Here is a 21,173-nt window from a genome sequence, read left to right on the forward strand (position 1 = left end):
TAAGATATTACTATATAGAAAAGTAATTACGAAGACAGAGTCTAAGAAGTATTAGATTATAACTATTTAAGTTTTTCGTACGTCGTAGCTTGAGCTGTTTATCTAAGCTATTAGGTTATCATAGTAGAGGCTTATTCTTAAGACTATACGTAACCTTATTAACATACTTGTAATTTTTATATATTTACTTTAATTTAATTATTAATTTTATCCTATCTGGAGGATAGTTATAATACGTCAAACTCCCTGTTATACTGATTAATTACGGGGTTAAATACCCTTGTAAATACCCTTATAAATGCAGTATTATTTAGGGAATGCTTTATTTTTATTAACTGAAAGTTCGTATATGCTGTTTTAATTATTTAAATATTCGTACAGCTTATTTAAAAGAGATATATCTAATGAAACCGCAGTAACGCGTCTATCTCTTTGCTTATTAACGCGTTCTTTTACCTAATCTTATTTCTTACCTATTTTAATCCTATTCATATATAGATTAATCGAAGTTAGTTTCTCACTATTTAATCTAGGTTAATTTCTTTCCGTTTAATTAAGAATCGATTGCTAATTAATTACTTTTCGTAGTTTAAACGTCGATTCCTACTGACCCCTTTTTCCCTAGCCTTCGGAGAGGTTCTAAGTTTTCGGTACGAAAACCTATAAAAGCGTAGAGCGCTTCGACGTATTTTAATTATAGCTTCTTACAACGTTACTTAAATAAAGTATATATATAAATTAACTTTTCATATACATCTTTAGCTGTTAATTTATACCTATTTGATTAGGTTAAAAATACGCTGTTTAAGTTGGCCACTTTTGTTATTTTTAGTGTGGTGAAAGTTGGCCTGAGGGGTGTGTGTGGCCAGTGGTCCCGTGAGAGACAGCATGTGGCACTATCTCCCTAGGTAGCTTACAACTGAGACTTGGTACACCTCTCACTCACTTTCGCCAACCCGAATCCTACGTACGATCATTCATCGCAACAAAATCACACGCCGTGAGTGATTAGTATCTCTCCTGCTTGGGCCCCGTGGGCTGGTTAGGCTATGGAAAATTCCACGGCCACCCTGGCCTCGCTTCTGCGAGCCTCCACTATCCAAGACCACAACGAGATCCTGAAAGCCGCCAATGCTGTTATCAGGGCCTCCAAGCAGGACGTCAATGCGCAACGTACCCGGGTGGTTGCCCTTTTAAAACTCGATCGCTTCGATGATGCCCTTCGAGCCATAGATGAGGGGGGGCATGTCTTAGCGAAAAAATGCCTATTCGAGAAGTCGTACGCTCTCTACAAGTCGGGACGGCTAGACGATGCGGAAAAGGCGGTGCAGACGGAGTCGACGTCCGCGGTGTCATCTCGTGCCGTCCACCATCTCACTGCCCAGATTGCATACCGCGCAGAGAAATTCGCGGAGGCTATAGATGCCTACCGCCATCTGTCGCGAGACCCCCGCTGTGGCCTGGCCGGAGAGGAGAACGACCTGAGGATCAATATTCTAGCTACGGCCGCCCTGCTTGAATGGAATGGCCTTGCCCACAAGCTTGAAGAGCAGGAACGACGGCCGTCTCGTGACCACCTCGAGGCCTTTGAAACATCCTATAATGCTGCGTGCTGTTGTATCGCGAGGAGCGACTTCGCTAGTGCGTCTATTTTTCTGAAACGTGCGCAAGATCTATGTGAGGCCAGCGAGGACCTGTCCACAGATGAGAAAAAGGTTGAGCTGCTACCGATCATGGTTCAGCACGCGTATGCCCTCGCGAGGCTGGGCAGAGGCGATGAAGCATCGACCTTGCATCGGTCCATCGTGCCGTCTGAGTGAGCTAGGCTGTCATTATTGCTCTTTGCCCTTTTCTAACCCCCCTTGGTAGGATCTCGGAGGCGCCGACGAGGGTGATTGCGCAGAATAACCAAGTTGCAATACACACCGTGGGCCGAAACCCTTTCCTTACACAGCGCCTTCTCCGCTCGGTTACGAGCCTTTCTCACGGCGAAAGACTGTTCCAATACCAGGCATCCGTTCTGCGACGAAATCAATACACCTTAGATCTCCAGGTGCAAAAGTTCAAGGGCGTCGAGTCTTCTGCCTCAAAAACTATCCTTCGGAGCCCACCCCCTACTATGCTAATGGAAACGGCGGGCCTAGGAGTTATCGGCGCAGCGGCCCATGTTCGCATGCAAACCGGAGCAGACGTTCTTGAGGAGCTTCTGCCCCTTGTAGACAAACGTCCAACGGATGTCGGGCTTCTTTTAACTATAGTTCAGCTGTACTCCCGAAACAAAAACACTGGACCGGCGCTGAGCCTTTTGGAAGCCTTCCTCAACCGCATTGAGGAACTGTCGATCCCCGGCTGTGAAGATTTGAGATTCGCACCTGGCCTCGTTGCCGTGGTTGTAGCGCTTTATCGGGCGCGCGGGCGGCAACATTCTATTCGTACTGAGTTGAGGAGAGCTTGCACTCACTGGCGTTCAAGATCACCAGAATCTGCCGCGTCACTATTACGAGAGGCTGGGAAACAGTTGCTCAAATCTTCCGATCCCGCCGATATTGCTTCTGCTGGAGAAGCATTCGACACCCTGGTGGAAAAGTCTGAAAAGGACAGGGTCGCAGTCACGGGGCTCGTAGCCTCTTTCGCAAACCGCGATTATACTAAGATCGAGCCGTACCTTAGAAGCCTCACTCTCGTCGAGAAACTGGTTGGCGGGAGCGATATCCAGAGGCTCGTTGCTGGCGGTGTCGCTTCCTTCCCAGCGCCCTCAGGCAAGAGGCCAGCGCAGAGAGGGCTAGAAAGGCCAGCGAAGCGCCGGCGGAAGAAGCGACTACCTAAGAATTACGAAGAGGGTAGCCAACCTGACCCGGAACGGTGGCTCCCTCTTCGTGACCGCAGCACGTATCGACCCAAAGGAAAGAAAGGCCGAAAACGGGCCCAGGAACTGACTCAGGGCGGTGTGGTTAGGGAAGAGGAAACGCTTGAGCTAGTTGGTGGCGCTGGTGCTGTCAAGGTGGAAAAGGCGGCCGGCGTCCAGGGAGGAAAGAAAAAGAAGGGGGGGAAGAGATAAAAAGGCTGGGGTTTAAGCGCACGCAATCGGATGCATTAGAATCGTGTACGGGACTTGGTTAAGTCCTAGGAGTGGACGAATTCTACTAGAACCCATGGATATACAACGACTACCGCGACATCTTTACACCTCTAGAAGTACTTCATACTCTCAGGCCGATCCGGGTTATTATCTCTTCGTCCTTTTGAGCGTGGGCTTTCTACCAGTACATATTTTCTTTTCGAGTACCTATGTTTCGAGTCCTCTCCCAATTGCCTGCTGAACCAGCCGCTCAAAGCACCGACATGGCAATGATTGCGAAATCCGTGGGAGCCGACGCGCCCTGCTGCGAGGGAATTCTATGCGCCAACTGCCTGAATGATGGGGCTGGGTAGTCGCTCTATGTCTTGGGCTGTCTCCTCGCCGCTCCCTTGCTCCGCTTCGGGAATATTCTGTTGGGTTGGGGAGCTAGGTGGCTCCGGTGTATAAAACCGCGCTTGCTCCATAGGACTTACCCCAGGGCTTTCGTCTTCGTCGTCTAGGGGAGGCAGAGGTGACTTTCGACCATCGGAGAAGCTGATGGCTGCGTCGCTGTCTTCATCGGATGGAACTGTCAACCCCCCACCTGTTACGAGGCGATGAGCCCTCGACGACGAATATTTCCGATGGAGTTCGCGGAAGGACCGAGCTGTCGCCGTACTGGCGCTAGCAGCTGATCCCTGCCTTGGCTTTCGAGCTTGGCCAAGGATGGAGTGGAAGTCGTCGGCGCTGGCGGAAGAATCGTGTTTGGAATCCTCACTATGGGACGACTGCTTACGCTGCTTCATGCGTTCATCGGTTGACATGCTCTGTAGCTCACTTCCGAAGTTGACTATAGATGCCTTTTTACCGTGCACGGTGAAGCTGCCAGTACCACGGAAGAGAACCTCACTTTCACGGACTGTTTCGTCCGACATTCCACCGCTCGATGCGGAGTCCTTGCCTTTCCGACTGCGGTGGTGTGATAAGTGCCCCGGTCCGTCCCTAAGCGTTCGCTGGAGGCTGCGGCGCACTTTGCTTCGTTCAAATCCATCCTTGTCTGATCCGGCGGCGTGCGCACCCTTAAGTCGATTTAGGTTATCTTCGTGAGCTCTGTCAGAGGAAGTTCGCCGGTGGGCAGATGAACGGACGGATTCCGTCTCCAGTAGGCCGGCCTGCTCAAGGATCTGCCTTTCGCCTTCGTCGTCGTCAGCCTGCTCATCAATCACGGTACTGTCTTGCTCTATCGCTGAGCTTGGCGTCATTCGGGGTGAGGTAGAAACGGCCGCGAGTGCAGATGAGGCACCACTTGACACGGAGGTTTTCCTAGGACTAAGATAGTCAGGAGGGAGGGGAGCTACATCCCGGGGAGGCTGGATATTTCGGAAAGACGGGTCGGTAGCAGTAGTTGGTGGTGTTTGGAACTCTTCGGCTTCTGGAGAATCTTCATCTGTTGGTTTGGTAGATTCCGATGACAAATTTAATGATAACGGACCTGGAGACCGTGGGCTGTGTTGTGCCTTCTGGGAATTGCCCCTTGAGCTGCACGGCGCGGCGGACGGAATTTCAGCGGACGCGCTGGTTCCAGCTCTACCTTCCTCGAAGTCACCGCTGACCTCCTTTTCCTCCTCCAGATCCAGCGCCAGGATATCGCGGTGGCATTTCAGCCTCCAGATTTCAGTCCGAGACCACTTCAGTTGGGCGATAATTTTAGCGGCGCCCCCACGGACTTGGTCCCGGGTCTTGTCCTGGATTGGAGCCAAGATTAATAGATGCCTAGCATTCCTCAATTGAGTCTCGAGAAGCTTTTGTGCCGATACGAGCTTTTCGTCGGCTTCATCAATCCTTTTTCGTATTAATTCGCGGCGAGCGATGAGGATATCCTGAGCCATCTGATGATCGATACGACTACGGTAAACATCTCCGTTGGGCGTCTGAGTGAGGCGCGTCGCATCGGCTCCGTCTGATCTCCTAACTGTACGTCTGCTTTGATCCTCGTAATTCCCACCTACAACTCCTCGCATCCGTACACCGGATGTCCTGAAAGCGGCAGCGTAGTTTAGTTTGGCCAGCCAGTCGTTCCGATCTTCTTCGTTCTGGGCGAGGAGGACCTCCTCCAGCCCGCCGTGACGGACGTATACGAACGCGTTTTTGTGCTTCTTGTAACTGATGTCCCAGAGAGCAACCCCACCATGGGTCGACATTAGAGTGTCGGGCTTGAACTGCTCGATGGGCGGGTTGAATATGAGGGGGATCCCGTCCTGACCCGATTTTACATGGGTCTCGTATTGATGCATTAGATTCTTAACCCAAGCGGTGTTTCGAAAGAAGTACAGCTGAGCGCCTGTTAAGATCGCCCCCCACTCCTGCCATGGTGAGCGAGTTTTCTTTTTCTTTGGGTCCTTACGCCATAGCAGCCCGACCTTGGTGACCTTGATATCCACAATGCCGGGATGCGCTTCTTGCGGATTATTAGCCGTCTTCTCCGTCATGAAGGCATCTGGCCGGGACCGCGCCGAGACTATCTGTAAAACCCCAGTCCTGAAGAATGTCTTCTGTAGCTCCTTTAGGTTCAAGTTCCGAGCGGTGCCTAGGTAGCTATAGTGTTCCTCTAGAGGTATCTGATCCTTGAGTGGCGGTCTTAGGGTTTCGAGTTGACCGTCGAGGATGAGTGTGTATGGATCAATTGGATCCTTTGATCTTCGTAGTGTCTCGGGTGTGCCGTTCGGGAAGATGGCTATCCTTTTCGATCTCAGGCTACTGGTGCGGTCCCCATTTACGGTGGGATCGTCTTCCACGTGGATAAACGGTGTATAGCTGATGTTGTCATAGAAACACTCGAGTATATCATCGAAGATGCCTTCACCGTGGGTGTTCTTCAGATAATCAACCTTCTGCATCTTATACTTATTGTTCTTGTTGAACACATCTGTGTGTAATATGAGAAGGGAAAAGGCTATGAAATAGGCTTGGTCGGGAGTAGAGTAGATGCCGGGATTGCATTCGTGGTAGCGGTTCGCGAATGCTTGTAGGCAGCGATCGATCTGCTGGGTTTCCTTGGGAAGCTCGGCCTCCATCAGGAGCTTCCGTATGGCCATGTCCATCGGTTCTTCAAAAAAGCTGAAGGTTCGCATATAACTTCGCAGCACTGATGCTGAAAATGGGTCGGTCTCCTTTGATAGGGCGCTTGCAATCACGCCGTGGCTAAGTACATCTTCTAGGCGTGCTAGATACTTGGCGGGGGTATCATCTTCCCGTCGCTCGGGGAGTACTACTGGCTCCCGGGCTAGCTGGAGCGAGTTGTTCTTGGAGGCATTGGAACCAGGAGTTGCAGGTGTAAGGCTCCCATGCCGTAAGTTATCGGGATTCTGTCGTATGCGGCCGAGACCCAAAAGGTCACCGAAACTTTTTCGGCCGATGGATGACGAGGTTCGGGTAGTCCCTAGATGCTGACGGTCATCAACGAAATTATCTCCGACGGAGCTCATGGTCAAAGACCTACCCCTGGTACCGGGATGGACTCGGGATGGGGAAGATTGCCCAGAGTTCCGTGAAGCCGGTTTAAATAACGTCGTGGCCGGCGAACCGGAAACTTTTCCATGTTGGACTGTAGCGCGGGGGGGAGAAGCTAAGGGGGTCGATACGTCCTGTCCCGTCGAAGGGCGAGACGTATCTGGCGTGACATTGAAGGGGCGCGACGAGGTAGAAGCACGTGGGCCGGACGTCGTGGGGGTCTTAGATCTCTGTGGTAGATGGGCCAGAGGAAATAGAGGTTCGGGCTGCTTCTGCTTGCGGCGGAGGCGAAAAAACCCTGTTGGATGAGACGAGCCGGCCGGTGTTGATGCGGCATGGTCGTTGGAGCTACTTTCAGATCTGGACGACTCGGAAAGTCGGCCAACGGGGGGGGCTAAGGAAGAGTTCTGGTCATCGGCATTTGCGTGGCACGTATCCCCTCCAAAACTAGAAGGCTCCTCAAAGGTTACCGCCTGCTTAGTCGTCGAGGGTGTTACTCGCTCGGTTATGGTCTTTTTCTTCTCTTTCTTGGCCGTCCAGGACTGCACAAGCTTCAGTGCGGGTTCTCGGTCACCTTCAGGGATGTCACTTGATCGGCGCATCCGCATTGGGATCTTCATACGCAGTTGCTTATTGGGCTGACTGTCTATATCCATAGTAGGTGCTGTGGTAATGATGGCAGGAGCTGAACGTGGTAGCCGGTTAGCAAGCGGACTCAACGGAAGCCCCAGCCAAAGACCGAAGCCGGAGAAGAGGAAAGGGGAGGAAATGAGAAATGGGAAGAAGAATCAGCAAGCGGGACTTACGCTGGGGAATAGGTGGTGGCTTCTCGGCTTGCTGTTGTTGTCTTAATCTGGCCGATAATTGGGAATCAGAGGCATTGCGAAACCTCAGCATGCTGAACCTGCGGTGCTTCGGTGAATCGTCTTGTACAGGTGGGGATTCCGGGCGATTGTACGGGTCTTCGCTTTCCCTTCCGGGGAACATCGAGGCTGACGCGGACGTGGTGGCGACCGTGTCGACTGAAGACTTGCCGGCGTCGTCGTTTCCGCCCGCGGCCTCATACGTCGGGCCGCCTCCGTTCTTCGCGAAAAGATCCGGACTCAGCAAAGTATCAACTTGGGGCTCGCGTGAGAATTGCTTGGTGGAAGCGGCAGGAGGTGGATCCACCAGGATGGTGTGCCGTCTCATGTCCGAGTCGCTGGCCATGACGCCGCGACGGCGTAGAAAGGGCATCGCGATAAGCGACGGTGTGGCGTGGATCTGGAAAGTCACTATGCATGCTTAACTATACGACCTTGTCTGAGAGGGGCACACGGCAGCGGTAGCAACGGCGAGGATTGCAACAGACGATGATCATCACGTCAGGAATTGCAACGGCGGGGGCCCAATGTCAAAGCATAGAGTAGGGAGAGGGCGAAGGGGAGGGCGGCGGTGGTAGGAATGGAAGGGCGTTGTTGGATTGCTCTCAAAGGGGGAAGAGAAGTAGGCGGTCGAAGCGATCTTTTCTCGGACGATACACGTATGTCACCAGAACTGCCCCCAAATGACGGTTGGTAGCAGGTAGCGGATGGACGTGAGGTAATGTCAGCACCGACGCGGAACTATGCTCAACGCCCACGAGATGAATTAAGGATGGCTTACAGACCGTCTCGACGGTCAACTAGGTAGAGATCTGCCGGTTGATTAATCGATCAGTCCAACGAGATTAGGTAGTTAACGTAGTACAATATGTATAGAATAATTAAATCCGTATTGTCATTATGTAACGTTAAAAGTACGATATTAATATTTATTATTTTATAAAATAAAGTCTCTAAGATTTATATATTAATTCATATTAATTATAAATATATAAAATATCTATTTTATTAACGTTATTTAATAAATATATATGTGTATAATATTAATATTAATATAATAGTATTATTAAATGGAATTTTAAATAATTAATTATTAAAAGAAGCTTAGAAGATAAACTAGAAACAGCCTCTACCTTATGTAAGTGTATATGTACCTACTTGTTCTTATTATGTGGAAGGTGCCTGGAGCGAGAAGACAAGTACTATCCTACCCTTCTGCTTCATTTTTCGTAACACCTCCTTCCCTTGAGCTCGGATGCTTTGATGTCACGGGCCTTCGTTACCCATGATGGTCGCCGCCGCCCTTCCTCGTTATTCCTTCGTATCTCTCATGCTCTCCATCCTCGCGGTAACCCCCACGTCAAACGCTGTCAGTCTTTCTCGGACGGTCCCTCCCTCTCGCCCATATGAGGGCGCCTCGTATCTCCAACGGGTGCTTGATATCTCGTTTTCCTGGTCGCCGAGGAGGTCGAGGAATCATCAAAGCCAATGGGTTGATACTCATCCCAAGCTCCTCGAGAGCCTCCAGAGGTACAACGAGGAGGTTGTGATACGCTTCAATGTCTCGACGGGTGCGCATGAGGCAGCTCTGAGAAAGGCCGTCGATCAGATGTTGCTCGATGTCTGGGGCTTCACTGATAATTACGTGGATATACGCCTCGAAACTCGCCGTATACGTCCATTGATGGGGATCTTGCCGGCGTCTCTACATGACGACCATTTCATCCTGATTCCCGACCTAGCTCGCGTTGCCGCCGCCACCTACCCATCTAATGCGCCCACCCACTTGGTTGTCCAATCCCTCTTGAACGACCGGAGTATCACTCCCCCACACGAGATTCCTTTGCCTAAGAGGCGGGGTGTCGACGATATTTTTTTCCACAATTACCAGCCGCTCTCTGTCATTCACACGTGGATGAAGCTGCTTGACTCTATGTTCCGGGGTCGAGGCCTCGTTCAGATGATCAGTATTGGCAAATCGTACCAGGGGCGCGATATACCGGCGTTGAGGGTGGGCATAGCATCGGACCGCTCTGCGCTGCGCGGCTCTAGCAGTCTCCGTAGGGATACCATTCTCATTACCGGCGGTACTCATGCGAGAGAATGGATATCAATAAGTACGGTGAATTACGTCGCATGGTCTTTTATCAGGTCGATTGACGAAGATCCAATGATAACGAAGATTCTCCAACATTTCGATATCGTCTTCGTTCCTGTCCTAAACCCCGACGGGTACCAGTATACTTGGGAGGCCGATCGGCTATGGCGCAAGTCCAGGCAACGGACAAAGATGCAGTATTGTCCCGGGCTCGATTTGGATCACGCCTTTGGCTACCAGTGGGATGCCGCCGAACATCAGAGCGAACCGTGCTCTGAGAGTTATGGTGGAGATCAGCCCTTCCAGGCGGTTGAAGCCGCTCAGCTAGCCGACTGGGCCCGGAACGAGGCAGACAACGGCGTCAACTTCGTAGGCTATCTAGATCTCCACTCATACTCCCAGCAGGTCCTATATCCTTATACGTACTCCTGCGCTGCGCATCCACCCAACATGGAAAATCTAGAGGAAGTAGCTATGAATTTGGCTAAGCACATACGGCTTTCCAATGGAGAAATCTATACCGTCGCGTCTGCCTGCGAGGGCGCCGTGGCGAGTGAGGACTCTTCAGGCCAAAGAGTCCGAGTCGAAGCCGGCGGAGGTTCGGCGGTCGACTACATCTTCCACGAGTTAGGCGCTCGTTATAGCTACCAGATCAAGCTACGGGACACTGGGAGCTACGGTTTCCTTCTGCCGAGTGAATACATCATCCCCACCGGTGAGGAATTGTATCAGTCGATGAAGTATTTCGGTGACTATCTTTTAGGTAATAATGGTCACGAACCATGGGCCCGTCCCGTCGCCGCTGGAAGCCAGGGCAGGCGGCGGGTCAGAGTAGGCACGAATGGGAATGAAGAAATGGTGGAACTTCGAAAGCAACGAAGAGGAGCCATTCCTAGTCCGCGTAGGCAGTAAGGACCTTGGAATCTATATGCTTGTTGCCTGCATTGTTGCGTAGCTTAGCGACCGGTGATGTGGTCGAAGTGGGTATTTTCTTGTTGGGATCTTGACAATAGATTACGGGGAAGACAACTATGTGTGGTTGATCTCGGGCCAGCGACGTTTTCATAAATGAGCTTGGTCTAGGTATACGTTGAAATATACAAAAATACGTCAGTATGGACATACGCACACAATTTTGGAGTATCGAGTCCGTAACGGTATGAGAAGGGGTCGTGACTGAGCGCGAAGGTCGCAGCGGCTATGACTAGAAGCGTAGAGTCGAGGGCATCGAGAAGCGGAGGTTTTGTGAGTAGAGTGAATACAATTCACAATCGGGAGTTAGAGGCGCATCGGGCACGTAGTATTTCCCCCATTCCTAGTCTCGCGCCGCCGATCTCCGTCACTACCCGAACTGGCTTGCGCATACAACCGACTCCGGTGGTGATGCAGCACGTCCAGAGCCTTATACGTTTGGCAGCATCTTGACGCCGGCGACGACGGCCATGATTTTCAAGGCAGCATCAGCAATGGTGCTCAAAAAAAAGCCTTTAACCCTGCCTTGCGGGCCGGCCGCCGCGTAACCAGCAGCGTACCAAATGCGCCCCACGACCCAAGCGGCGCCTAGCGCCGCGCTCGAGACGGGGTAGCTGAGGCCAGAGACAAGAAGGCCCCCCAGGAAAGGTGCAAGGTTGTCCGTATAATTGGCATGGGCGCGCTGTGCGCAGTTAAAGGCGTACGCCTTGGGGTTCTTCTCTGCTTGCTCCTGGCTCGCGTAGGCGATTGGGTAAGCCAGCCCACTCTTCCGACGCGCGTTGGCCGTTATAACGGTGTGCAACGTGTTGATGAAGACCGAAGAGACGGCAACGAGGAGGACATAGCTAAACCATAACGCAATCAGTATGAAAACTGGAGAGGGGTGAGTCTGGGGGAGGTTGGGTAGGCGGGTGTGCTACTCGTGAGGGCGTATGGATAGGATGGCGGATCGGCGGAGAGAGGAGGTCGAGAATATTCATTGTAGCAATGTTGAGCAGGTAATGTACCTGTGGTGGGTTGTGGGAGGAATGCAAGGGAAGGGAAGTGGTGTACATAGGGAGGTTAGATCATAGAATGCGCATATAGCGAAGGTGTAAGTAATATGGACATTAACATGAATATGTATGTCTTAGGTGGTATGTATGTATACGCGTGTGTTTCCAGCACCGTGATTGATTGCTACTGTTTCTGGAGTTTTTCTAACTCACCCATATTCGCTCGGAACTTGTAGCGAGTAGGACACCATGGCGCCGAACTCAAGCTTAACGTGTCAGAGTCTGGTGGGCGGTTGATGTGGTGGTTGGGCAGAGTAGAGCTAATTTGGCCGGGATCTCGATGTGTTGAGGCGATGGTGAAGGTTTGATGGTAGACGCTCTCCTTATATACTGCTTGATGATATACGTGTACGTCGAAGCACTTCGCTACGCTTCTCCGTTACGTTTTTGCTGTATGAATGAAAACATAGGTACCTAAGGAAAGGGGGTGCCAAGAAAGCATAGGTGTTTCTAAACGGGTGGATGAATTTCCTTCTTCCAGCTGAGCTGAGGACACCACGGCGACACCATTCTCTCCGAACACCACTTGTTAGGCGAGTATTCCATGGCAACTAACCCGGATCCCGCCGCGAGATTTGACGAAGTGCTGTCATCACTTAGTTAAGGAGCCAATTAGTTGCTGCAATTAAATAATCCGAGTTCCATACATGGTAAATAGAATTTCCATCTTCTAATTGAGGTGAGGACACCACGGCGACACTATTCTCTCCGAGTACCACATGTTCGATAGTAACCCGGATCCCGTTACGAGATTTAACAAAGTGCTGTCATTACTTAGTTAAAAAATTAACTAATTACTTTAATAAAATAATCCCAGAATCATAACATTAGAGTAACTTTAGTATTCTAAGTAATATTAATATAATGAGTACTAATAAATATATAAATAAAAATAAAATAAAATAATAATAAATATTTATTAATTATTAATTAATATTTTACAATATAGTTTTAGGTTTATTATAATTATGAATTTTATATATAAATTACCGCTATTAAAAATAAGAAAATTCTACTTTTCTTTATTTTAAATACTAATTAAACTTTAATTATTTATATTTATATTTAATTATAATTATTAAAAAGTAATTTATTAAATATAATCATTTTATATAAGATGATTTATAAAAGATTTTATAAAAAAATAAAGAATTGAAAACTATAAAAGATAAAAATAGTTAAAGGGTTAGTTATAATTATCGGATGAAATGCCTCCGGGCCGGGACACTACCGAAGCCTGCTACATGTAGGTACCTGTATATGTACAAAGACACAAGCCTTGACACGTCGATACAAGAGGTGCCTGATGTAATTCCTTGTCCCTGTGAATGTACCCTTACAAGGCTGCCAAAATGCCTACTGCCCGTTTTTGACCACATCGATTCCAACCCGGGGCTGCGATGTACTGGTCCTATCATAACAACATCCTCCCACGCCATCGCCCCTCGCCATTGGGCGAGTATTAACTGCACTGTTGATAGAGATAGTAGTGCCACCTATCTTTCGTGAACCGCACCTCCACGACTCGGGATCGCACGACCTCTTCTCCTGCCAAAGCTGGCTATTAATCCCTAGCAGGCCCCGGAAGGGCCCGTGAAGCTGCACTATGAGTTCTCGTAAGTGTTTACGAGGAAAGGAAGGGCGACGGGGGGGAAGAAGATACCGGTTTCTGCTTGCTTCTGGATGGACAATTCACGAGACAACTTGTTGGCTAATGATGCGATCTTGTAGTCAAACAGTTTATTCGCAACGTGCGTGCAGCAAAGACAATCGCCGATGAGCGAGCCGTCATCCAGAAGGAGAGCGCTGCTATCAGGGCTAGCTTCCGCGAGGAGAGCGGGGATCACAATGTGAGGTGCGCATCGGACGATGCAAGAAGCTACGCGCCTCGAAGGCTCTTCTAACTAACCGTCGTTTTTGTCAGGCGCAACAACGTAGCCAAGCTCCTGTATCTGTTCACTCTCGGAGAGAGAACCCATTTCGGCCAAATAGAATGCATCAAACTTCTCGCATCCCCGCGGTTCGCTGATAAACGACTTGGCCACCTCGCTACGAGCCTATTGTTAGACGAAAATCAGGAGGTCCTCACCTTGGTGACCAACTCGTTGAAGAAGTACGCCAGCCTTGCCATCCCTTTTTTACTACTCAGAGCTGACCCCGTATCCTCTTCGATAGTGATCTGGGCCACTCGAACCAATACGTTGTGGGCCTCGCCCTCTGCACCTTGGGTAACATCGCTTCCATCGAGATGTCTCGAGACTTGTTCCCCGAAATTGAAACCTTAGTCTCGACCGCAAACCCCTACATCCGGAGAAAAGCCGCATTGTGTGCCATGCGAATATGCCGAAAGGTCCCGGATCTGCAAGAGCACTTTGTCGAGAAAGCTGCACAACTGCTATCCGACAGGAACCACGGCGTACTTCTCTGCGGACTTACCTTGGTTACTAGTATGTGCGAAGCAGAGGAAGAGGAGGGGGCGGACGAAGGGATCATCGAAAAATTCAAGCAGTTTGTGCCAGTCTTGGTGAGGACCTTGAAGGGCCTCGCTACATCTGGATATGCTCCCGAACACGACGTCACCGGTATCACAGACCCCTTCCTACAGGTAAAGATCCTACGACTTCTTCGGGTCCTCGTTCGTGGTGACGCTGAAGGAACAGAACAAATCAACGACATTCTCGCGCAGGTTGCCACGAACACGGATGCTTCTAAAAATGTTGGCAACTCCATTCTTTACGAGGCGGTTCGAACTATCTTGGACATAGAGGCGGACTCTGGGCTTAGAGTTCTCGGTGTTAATATCTTGGGCAAATTCCTTTCCAATCGCGACAACAATATTAGATATGTGGCTCTTAACACCCTGATAAAGGTCGTTGCCATCGAACCAAACGCAGTTCAGCGGCACCGGAATACAATCCTCGAATGCCTCCGGGACCCCGATATCAGCATAAGGAGGCGTGCCCTCGACCTCAGCTTCACCCTGATCAATGAGAGTAACGTGCGAGTGCTCATTCGAGAGTTACTCGCGTTTCTCGAGGTTGCCGATAATGAGTTCAAACCCAGCATGACCAGCCAAATCGGCATCGCTGCTGATCGGTACTCCCCTAATAAACGGTGGCACATCGATACCATGCTTCGCGTGCTCACTCTAGCTGGAAATTATGTCAAGGAGCCAATCATGGCCTCGTTCGTGCGACTCGTGGCGACAACTGCAGACCTCCAGACATATGCTGTCCAGAAGTTGTATGCGAATTTGAAGAAGGACATTACTCAGGAAAGCCTAACTCAGGCGGGGGCCTGGTGTATTGGCGAATACGGCGATTCACTCCTGAGGGGCGGCCAGTATGAGGAGGAGGAGTTGGTTCAGGAGGTCCGGGAGCACGAAATTATCGACCTCTTCACGACCATCCTCAACAGCAGCTACGCCACACAGGTATCCACTGAGTACATAGTCACCGCTCTTGTCAAACTGAGCACACGTTTGTCGGATGTGTCTCAGGTGGACCGCATTAAACGTCTTTTGGAAATCCATCAGACCAGTTTAGATGTGGAAGTCCAACAGAGAGCAGTCGAGTACGGCAATTTGTTTTCGTACGACCAGATACGGCGTGGCGTGCTTGAGAAGATGCCGCCACCGCAGATTAAGGAAGAGTCCAGGGTCCTGGGCGAAGCCGCGAAGAAGCCCAAGAAAGGTGCTAATCGCAAGTCGAAGCTTGTCGCAAAACCCACAACAGATCAAGACTTACTCGATCTAATGGGGGACAGCACGGTAACACCGATCGCATCTCCTACGAACGATTCTCAGAGCAATACGGACCTTCTTGCCGATATTCTCGGTGGTAGTACAACATCATCCCCGCCACCGGCCACAACCTCATCCCAACTAAACAGTACATCGGCGATCATGGATCTCTTTTCCCAGAGCCATTCAACTCCAAGTCCAGCGCCTGTCGGTTCCAGCTTAGACATCCTATCGTCCGTCACCCCCCCCTCCCCTCAGCAGTCTACCACAGCTCCGTCATCGGGCGGTATCCCGTGTTATAACATGAATGGCCTCAATATCACTCTCCAGCTGCAGCGCAACGCCGAAGGAGCAGTCCAAGTCATGAGCCGCTTCCAAAACTCTTCCGGCGCCCGACTTTCCAATGTGGGATTACAGGCGGCAGTACCGAAATCACAAAAGCTGCAGCTAATGAGCATCACGAACTCTGATATCGCACCAGGGTCTGACGCCACGCAGATGATGAGGATTACGGGAAGCAGGGGGGTGAGTCTTTGGAGTAGCGCGATTCGCAAACCGTTCGTTTCAGCTGGCTAACATTGTGCAATATAGCCCCTTCGCTTAATGTTAAGAATCGGTTATTCCCACCCGTCTGTCGGGCAAGTCATGGATCAAGTAAAGTGGACGGAACCGTCCTAAGTGGTAGAAACCACCAAGAGACAGGGCCCTAGGTTCACATACCAATTCATCCGTCGCCAAGGGGAGGAGGTATATATAGTAGTCCTCAGGTCCCCTAGTCACCAAAGGAGTGACTCGCTCACAACAGGTTCGTCGTCTCTCGCGGTAGTATCATTACCTGCCTAATGATGTAGCCTCGCAGCTAAATACGTTGAAATTGATCACATCAGGCTTATTTTCATTAAAAAGGCAACTAGCCTCGTAGCATCGCAATAAACTACGTCTATATCACATACCTTGTTCGTAGACCTCTTAGGTCGAGTACAGGTGACGGGTAACGGGCTTTATACATCTCCTAGTTGAGTTGATAGAGAAGAAGTAAACCACCCAAGGGCGGATCCATTTAACTAGCGCCCGTCTGGTATATATATAGGTACATCGCCTCGACGAAGTGAAACCTGCAGATTCCACCTAGACGATACTTTGCACCTACGGCCCGCTCATTACCCGGAACTACCACCATTTCTCACACAGCACCTTATGGGGCTCCATCCCTAGGCCAGTAGGGTCAGTAAGCTTCTGGACGAACTCATCCGTCATGTTTGGGACTCCGCAGACGTAAACCACGGCGAACCTCCTCTCGGAAACATCGCCAACGGCCGCCGCGACGTCGTTGATCGTCATCCTCCGCCCGCGATAGGAGATATCTTCTTGGATTAACCCCCCGCGGGGGACGATACCCTCGTCTTCTCCTATGCCCGTGAGGAAGAGCTCGAATCGGCCCTTCACTGCCCCGCTACGGGGCCCTAGGATCGTGGTCAGACGCTCAAGGAACAGTATGCGGTCGGCGCAGGGGGTGCCGGTGGCCGCGTTGCCATCACCCTTCAGCGAGTAGAGAAATCGCACCTCGAACGGGGCGGAGGGGACCCCGCCCTCGGCCAGACTACCGAGCATGCTGATCAGCGGGTTGATGCCAATACCGCCGGCGACGAAGACGGCGCGCCTCAGGGTCCTGACGTTGACACCTGGGGGCGGCCACACAAAGCTGCCACCGATGCGGACCTGCAGCTCAGCATAGGTGATGGAGTCCGAGGGCTGCCACAACCAGGCGGCCGGCGGGTCGGACGACTTCTGCACCGCAAGCTCCAAGTACAGGTCGTCGTCGGGCAAGCTCCCCGGTGGCGACGATGGCCACGCCCTCGATGGCACTGACGTGATGGTGTACCCCCCCGCCTTCGGAACTCCCGGCACGAAGACATCGAGCCACTGCCCCGGTAAGAACTACGCAGGTCAGATATGCCAGCTGTGCTTTTGCATGGCCCGTTTTGTTTTCTCCACGGTTCAGAGGCACGGCGGTGACGACTTACCCGAACAGGGGCCGAGAGCGCTAGGCAGAACAATCTGATATGATCATTGATTTCGTCGACCCTCGCTATCGTGACGGTGGTAAGAGACTGCAATTGTTGGTCAATTGCGGTTGACATTTTTCGAATCCAGCCTAATAAAAACCTGCCTTATCTCGCGGCTCGGCTGCCGTCCGCTCAAGATGACTGGGCTTCATCGAGGTCATGCTGTAGTGGTAAACACCTAATATTGCGAGTCAAGCACGACCGACGTCTTCGGGTCTAGGTGATGGCTTCTAACGCGTTCAAAATCTCCTATGGAATTTGGATAGACCAGCGAGAGGTCGAGACATTTGTGAACGATTGAGTATGAGGACAGTCCTGTGTAATAAGTGGTATTAGATATGAAGGTTTCGATAACAGCCAGCGCAGTCGGCGGGGTTGTAGTTGGAGTAATACAGGCTCGTTGATTACATATTCAGCAGCCACGAAGAGCCCCCGAGGCCGGGTTATCACAAGCGAATATAAACATATAAAGGGGCGGGGCTTGGAACGGCCCCCTCCGGGGTGTTGTCTGCCCTAATAGCATGATAATATGTATTCCTTTCGGAGCCAAGTTACGAGAATAAGTCGACTAACCGCCCGAATAATGACCGAACCCGCCCAACTACCGCGAATTCAGCAGCCCGAATAGAACAGCATCGCAAACCCCCATAACAGCCACGGGAGACCCACTACCCTTCTTGGTGCTTCTGGGGAAGCGGGCACGATGGCAGGATGTTGATCGGGGTTCTTAGCGTCACCGGCGTCGTTTCCTTTCAGATCCAAAGATTCTATCGCATAGGAACCTAGTAAATACTTCTCAGGGGGCCATAGGCCCAACCGAACCACTCTGCCTCGGCCAGGGAGGAGCAACCCTCATGAGCCAAGGGATGATCTCATCCATAGGGCGGCAATGTAGCATTATATGTCGGCAAGGATTGTGAGGCAGAGGAATCCGACTGATCAAGCTGGAGACAAGGAATGTCAGTAAGAGTCGGGATATCCTCTTAGGCATGACGGCATTGGCGATCCTTCTAATACTTGAAAAGACGGCGTGGTCGCGCAATTTGAGCACCGAGGGGTGTTCTAGCCGTGGGAGGTCATGTTGCTAGAACTCGACTCAGATACCGGTACCAAGATGGCTTGTGCCGTACACACCGCAACATCTGCGTCTCCGAAGTCCTCGCTGTCAATATAATCCTTCAGGGATGATGTCAATGATGGACAGTTGGACTTCAATGAATCTCGGGATTCCTGCCTCAAGAACACTCTGGGTATCTTCGGCAGCTGTGTACATGGGATCTCATCCATAGCTCCGTCTCTCTCTATTATTTCCAGGTTGTCGGTAGTCGTTCTAGCTGGCGAAATGGGTGGCAACGGAAGGGTACTCGTCTGAGAGCACTCCTCTAGACCAGGAAATCCAGCATCAGAGGGAGACCAGCGCATAGGCCGAGAAGGAGTTATTTTGGGGTGGGCATGCCGAGGGTCGGAGGTTAATGTGCTTCCGGTGTTTATACACGATAAATGAGATTTGGATTCATCCTGGGGAGTCACACCCAACTGTCCGAGATCTTCCATAGAGCTGTAATGGAAACTAAATGTTGCATAGGGCGAATCTCTAGGGTCGTCCAGGTGGTACTTGTAGAAAGTAGCCTGTTCCGGGTTGTCCATGAAGCCAGTACTAGGCAAGCTGCGGGTGTTAATCACGAATAACATTAAGGATTGTTGGTATTGGGGGCAACTTACACGATCCCAAAGCGCTCCTGGCGGCGGTACTGGTACGCACTCAAGTCAGGAGCAGCAGGCTTTCGTTCTCGACAGCGGAATACTTGAATCTCGATAAAGCCGCCTCTTTCAATGGCAAGTCCTCCTTCTAGCCCAGGTAAAAAGTAGAATGTCCTTGCCTCAATTTTGGTGGCAGAGGCCCCGCCGGCGCTCTTACTTACAGCCTTGAGTCCGTCGCTAGGCTCATAGAGGTGTCTTGTTACACTCCCACTAGAGCAAGTGGCTGTGTCGACTCCCCAAGAGGTCATGCGATGTCCATTTATGGACATCTTGAAAAAGAGGAACTTTGAGGGGGGCGGCTGGTCTATGATATACCTGACCCAGAATTGGCCTGGACGCCGGTTAGACCGCGCTGGGGCAAAATACAGGACATAAGAGGCGCAGGCCTACCTGGACTAGAGGGAATAAATACAGCCATATGGGGGTTGGCTTTCTTGTGGTTAGTTGGGCCATCGTCACCTGTACGGTGCTGATAGGAGAAAGCATGCGGGCTCTGGGGGCCACGGTCAACCTTGACGAGCCGAACAGACGATCCGTGAGGATGAGGGTACTCTGGTAAGGTCTGTGCTTCGGGGCCAGCTACGACGGATACCTCGACCTTTCGAAAGTAGGGCATGGCGACTACAAGGCAGAGTGTGCGCAAAGCAGAGACGAGAGTGCGGGCAGAGGGATGGGCGAGGTCGCGAGGGCAAGGGCGAGAGGGCGTGCATTGTTGTGATATGGAAACTGGTCAGGAAATGACCTGCGGTGTGGAGCGAGCAAAGAAGAGAGGGTTGGCTAGACAGGGCTGGAGAAAGCATGACGAACAAGAGATGGGCGGAGTAGAGTGAATAAGGAGGCAAGGCGAGTGAATTGCAGACAAGCTGTTGCAGCAGCAGGAACATCAGCAACGGCAACAGGGCAAAACACACATATAGATATACCTGCCTAGCGGGAGTGACTGTGCCCACGAACCCGAGCTTCTGGGAAATCGCAGAGACATGCCCACGTATGTGCTGGCTGTGGGCTTCTCCCTACGCAACACGACACAAACAGCCCTCTCTGCCGGATGCAGAGGGTACCTACTAGGCTACCCTTATTCAAGAACCGGCCGGCTTTGGGCATTTCTTCTTTTCTCCATTCCGCGGGGTCCGCTCTGTAGGCGTCCTGCTGAGAATCTAGTATGTACACAGTTGAGAGCTTGCTATCGAGCAGGAGCTCCATCATCAGCCCAGCACCTGTTTGGTAACGTCCTCCTTGCCTATCAAACCTAGGCTTCTTATCTGGCCAGCACTTGGCGCGTTCTCCCGTGTGGATGACGCCTCTGCCTTTCGGTATGCAGCTTGCAGGGCTTTTACTCTCGCGGCCTGTGTTGTTCGATAAGTTACGGCTGAGGTGCCGGTTGGGGCCAGCACCAGGGTAGATTCTGACCTCTTTCTTATGATGTAGGCATTCGTAATAATCTTCTAGAACAGGTGCGCATTTCTTCTTCCCGGAGTCATCCTCGGCAGATGTGTTAACCACATAACAGGCCAGGACCTCTTGCCAGAAGGGGAAGCATCGCGACGGGCCTATTGCGTTAACCGTATTAGCATTAGAAGCTGGGCCGACAGAAATTATGAAAGGAGATTGCATGGGTGCTGACCTCCGTTGAGGCCGTAGCCGGATGCCATTGCGTGCTGGCGTTTCGCGTAAGTATAGACGGCACTTAACTGCTGCTGGGCGACGTGAAGGTGTAGAGAGGCCTTGAATGGTCTTTCTAACGTACCTATATAATGATACTACTCCTAAATCCTAACTCACGGAAGACAATAAGCATATAATGAAATAATCATTTCTTGTATAATAAAATAGATTACAAAGATCCATTTTCTGAAAAATATAAATATAATGAATTTTTTTTTTATCTATATGTAATATAATAAATTAATTATTCATTATAAATTAATTACCTTTTTAATTATTAAAGAATTTAAATATTAATACTTAAATTTAGTATATTACTATTAATATTAAAATATATAAAATAATATATATATTAGAGGAAAGCAGCGTAGGTACGCTATAAG

General features: G+C 50.6%; 8 protein-coding genes across 8 annotated transcripts; 3 read left to right on the forward strand and 5 right to left on the reverse strand.

The window, feature by feature from the left end:
• The first annotated feature begins 754 nt into the window (after nucleotides 1–754).
• Nucleotides 755–3,227, forward strand: GGS23DRAFT_398119 (uncharacterized protein). Its single transcript, XM_051513560.1, has 2 exons — nucleotides 755–1,816; nucleotides 1,870–3,227. Exons 1-2 carry the CDS (start codon nucleotides 1,050–1,052, stop codon nucleotides 3,056–3,058), a joined length of 1,956 nt encoding a protein of 651 aa, XP_051367421.1. The 5' UTR covers nucleotides 755–1,049; the 3' UTR covers nucleotides 3,059–3,227.
• On the reverse strand, nucleotides 3,228–8,260 carry GGS23DRAFT_398111 (uncharacterized protein). Its single transcript, XM_051513559.1, has 2 exons — nucleotides 7,375–8,260; nucleotides 3,228–7,253 (listed from the first exon to the last, which is right to left on the reverse strand). The coding sequence occupies exons 1-2, from the start codon at nucleotides 7,802–7,804 to the stop codon at nucleotides 3,397–3,399; spliced, it is 4,287 nt and encodes a 1,428-aa protein (XP_051367422.1). The 5' UTR covers nucleotides 7,805–8,260; the 3' UTR covers nucleotides 3,228–3,396.
• A 296-nt stretch (nucleotides 8,261–8,556) lies between these two features.
• GGS23DRAFT_398173 (uncharacterized protein) lies at nucleotides 8,557–10,706 on the forward strand. Its single transcript, XM_051513561.1, has one exon. The coding sequence runs from the start codon at nucleotides 8,717–8,719 to the stop codon at nucleotides 10,439–10,441; it is 1,725 nt and encodes a 574-aa protein (XP_051367423.1). The 5' UTR covers nucleotides 8,557–8,716; the 3' UTR covers nucleotides 10,442–10,706.
• Nucleotides 10,707–10,931: 225 nt separating this feature from the next.
• Nucleotides 10,932–11,747, reverse strand: GGS23DRAFT_608039 (membrane-associated proteins in eicosanoid and glutathione metabolism; the record flags this gene model as incomplete). The annotated part of the gene is made up of 2 exons (XM_051520147.1): nucleotides 10,932–11,346; nucleotides 11,710–11,747. 2 exons carry the CDS (start codon nucleotides 11,745–11,747, stop codon nucleotides 10,932–10,934), a joined length of 453 nt encoding a protein of 150 aa, XP_051367424.1.
• A 1,062-nt stretch (nucleotides 11,748–12,809) lies between these two features.
• On the forward strand, nucleotides 12,810–16,468 carry GGS23DRAFT_398324 (Adaptor protein complex AP-1 gamma subunit). The gene is made up of 5 exons (XM_051513564.1): nucleotides 12,810–13,172; nucleotides 13,288–13,411; nucleotides 13,481–13,669; nucleotides 13,732–15,823; nucleotides 15,890–16,468. Exons 1-5 carry the CDS (start codon nucleotides 13,163–13,165, stop codon nucleotides 15,974–15,976), a joined length of 2,502 nt encoding a protein of 833 aa, XP_051367425.1. The 5' UTR covers nucleotides 12,810–13,162; the 3' UTR covers nucleotides 15,977–16,468.
• On the reverse strand, nucleotides 16,469–17,516 carry GGS23DRAFT_608041 (uncharacterized protein; the record flags this gene model as incomplete). The annotated part of the gene is made up of 3 exons (XM_051520148.1): nucleotides 16,469–17,236; nucleotides 17,323–17,409; nucleotides 17,469–17,516. The coding sequence occupies 3 exons, from the start codon at nucleotides 17,514–17,516 to the stop codon at nucleotides 16,469–16,471; spliced, it is 903 nt and encodes a 300-aa protein (XP_051367426.1).
• Nucleotides 17,517–17,778: 262 nt separating this feature from the next.
• GGS23DRAFT_398214 (uncharacterized protein) lies at nucleotides 17,779–19,982 on the reverse strand. The gene is made up of 3 exons (XM_051513563.1): nucleotides 19,516–19,982; nucleotides 19,087–19,456; nucleotides 17,779–19,030 (listed from the first exon to the last, which is right to left on the reverse strand). Exons 1-3 carry the CDS (start codon nucleotides 19,739–19,741, stop codon nucleotides 18,427–18,429), a joined length of 1,200 nt encoding a protein of 399 aa, XP_051367427.1. The 5' UTR covers nucleotides 19,742–19,982; the 3' UTR covers nucleotides 17,779–18,426.
• A 1-nt stretch (nucleotide 19,983) lies between these two features.
• On the reverse strand, nucleotides 19,984–20,919 carry GGS23DRAFT_398207 (uncharacterized protein). Its single transcript, XM_051513562.1, has 3 exons — nucleotides 20,750–20,919; nucleotides 20,536–20,675; nucleotides 19,984–20,471 (listed from the first exon to the last, which is right to left on the reverse strand). The coding sequence occupies exons 1-3, from the start codon at nucleotides 20,775–20,777 to the stop codon at nucleotides 20,331–20,333; spliced, it is 309 nt and encodes a 102-aa protein (XP_051367428.1). The 5' UTR covers nucleotides 20,778–20,919; the 3' UTR covers nucleotides 19,984–20,330.
• Between the last annotated feature and the right edge of the window lie 254 nt (nucleotides 20,920–21,173).

This window comes from Durotheca rogersii, assembly GCF_024521655.1.
Source record: "Durotheca rogersii strain YMJ 92031201 chromosome Unknown GGS23scaffold_46, whole genome shotgun sequence".
NCBI lineage: Eukaryota > Fungi > Ascomycota > Sordariomycetes > Xylariales > Xylariaceae > Durotheca > Durotheca rogersii.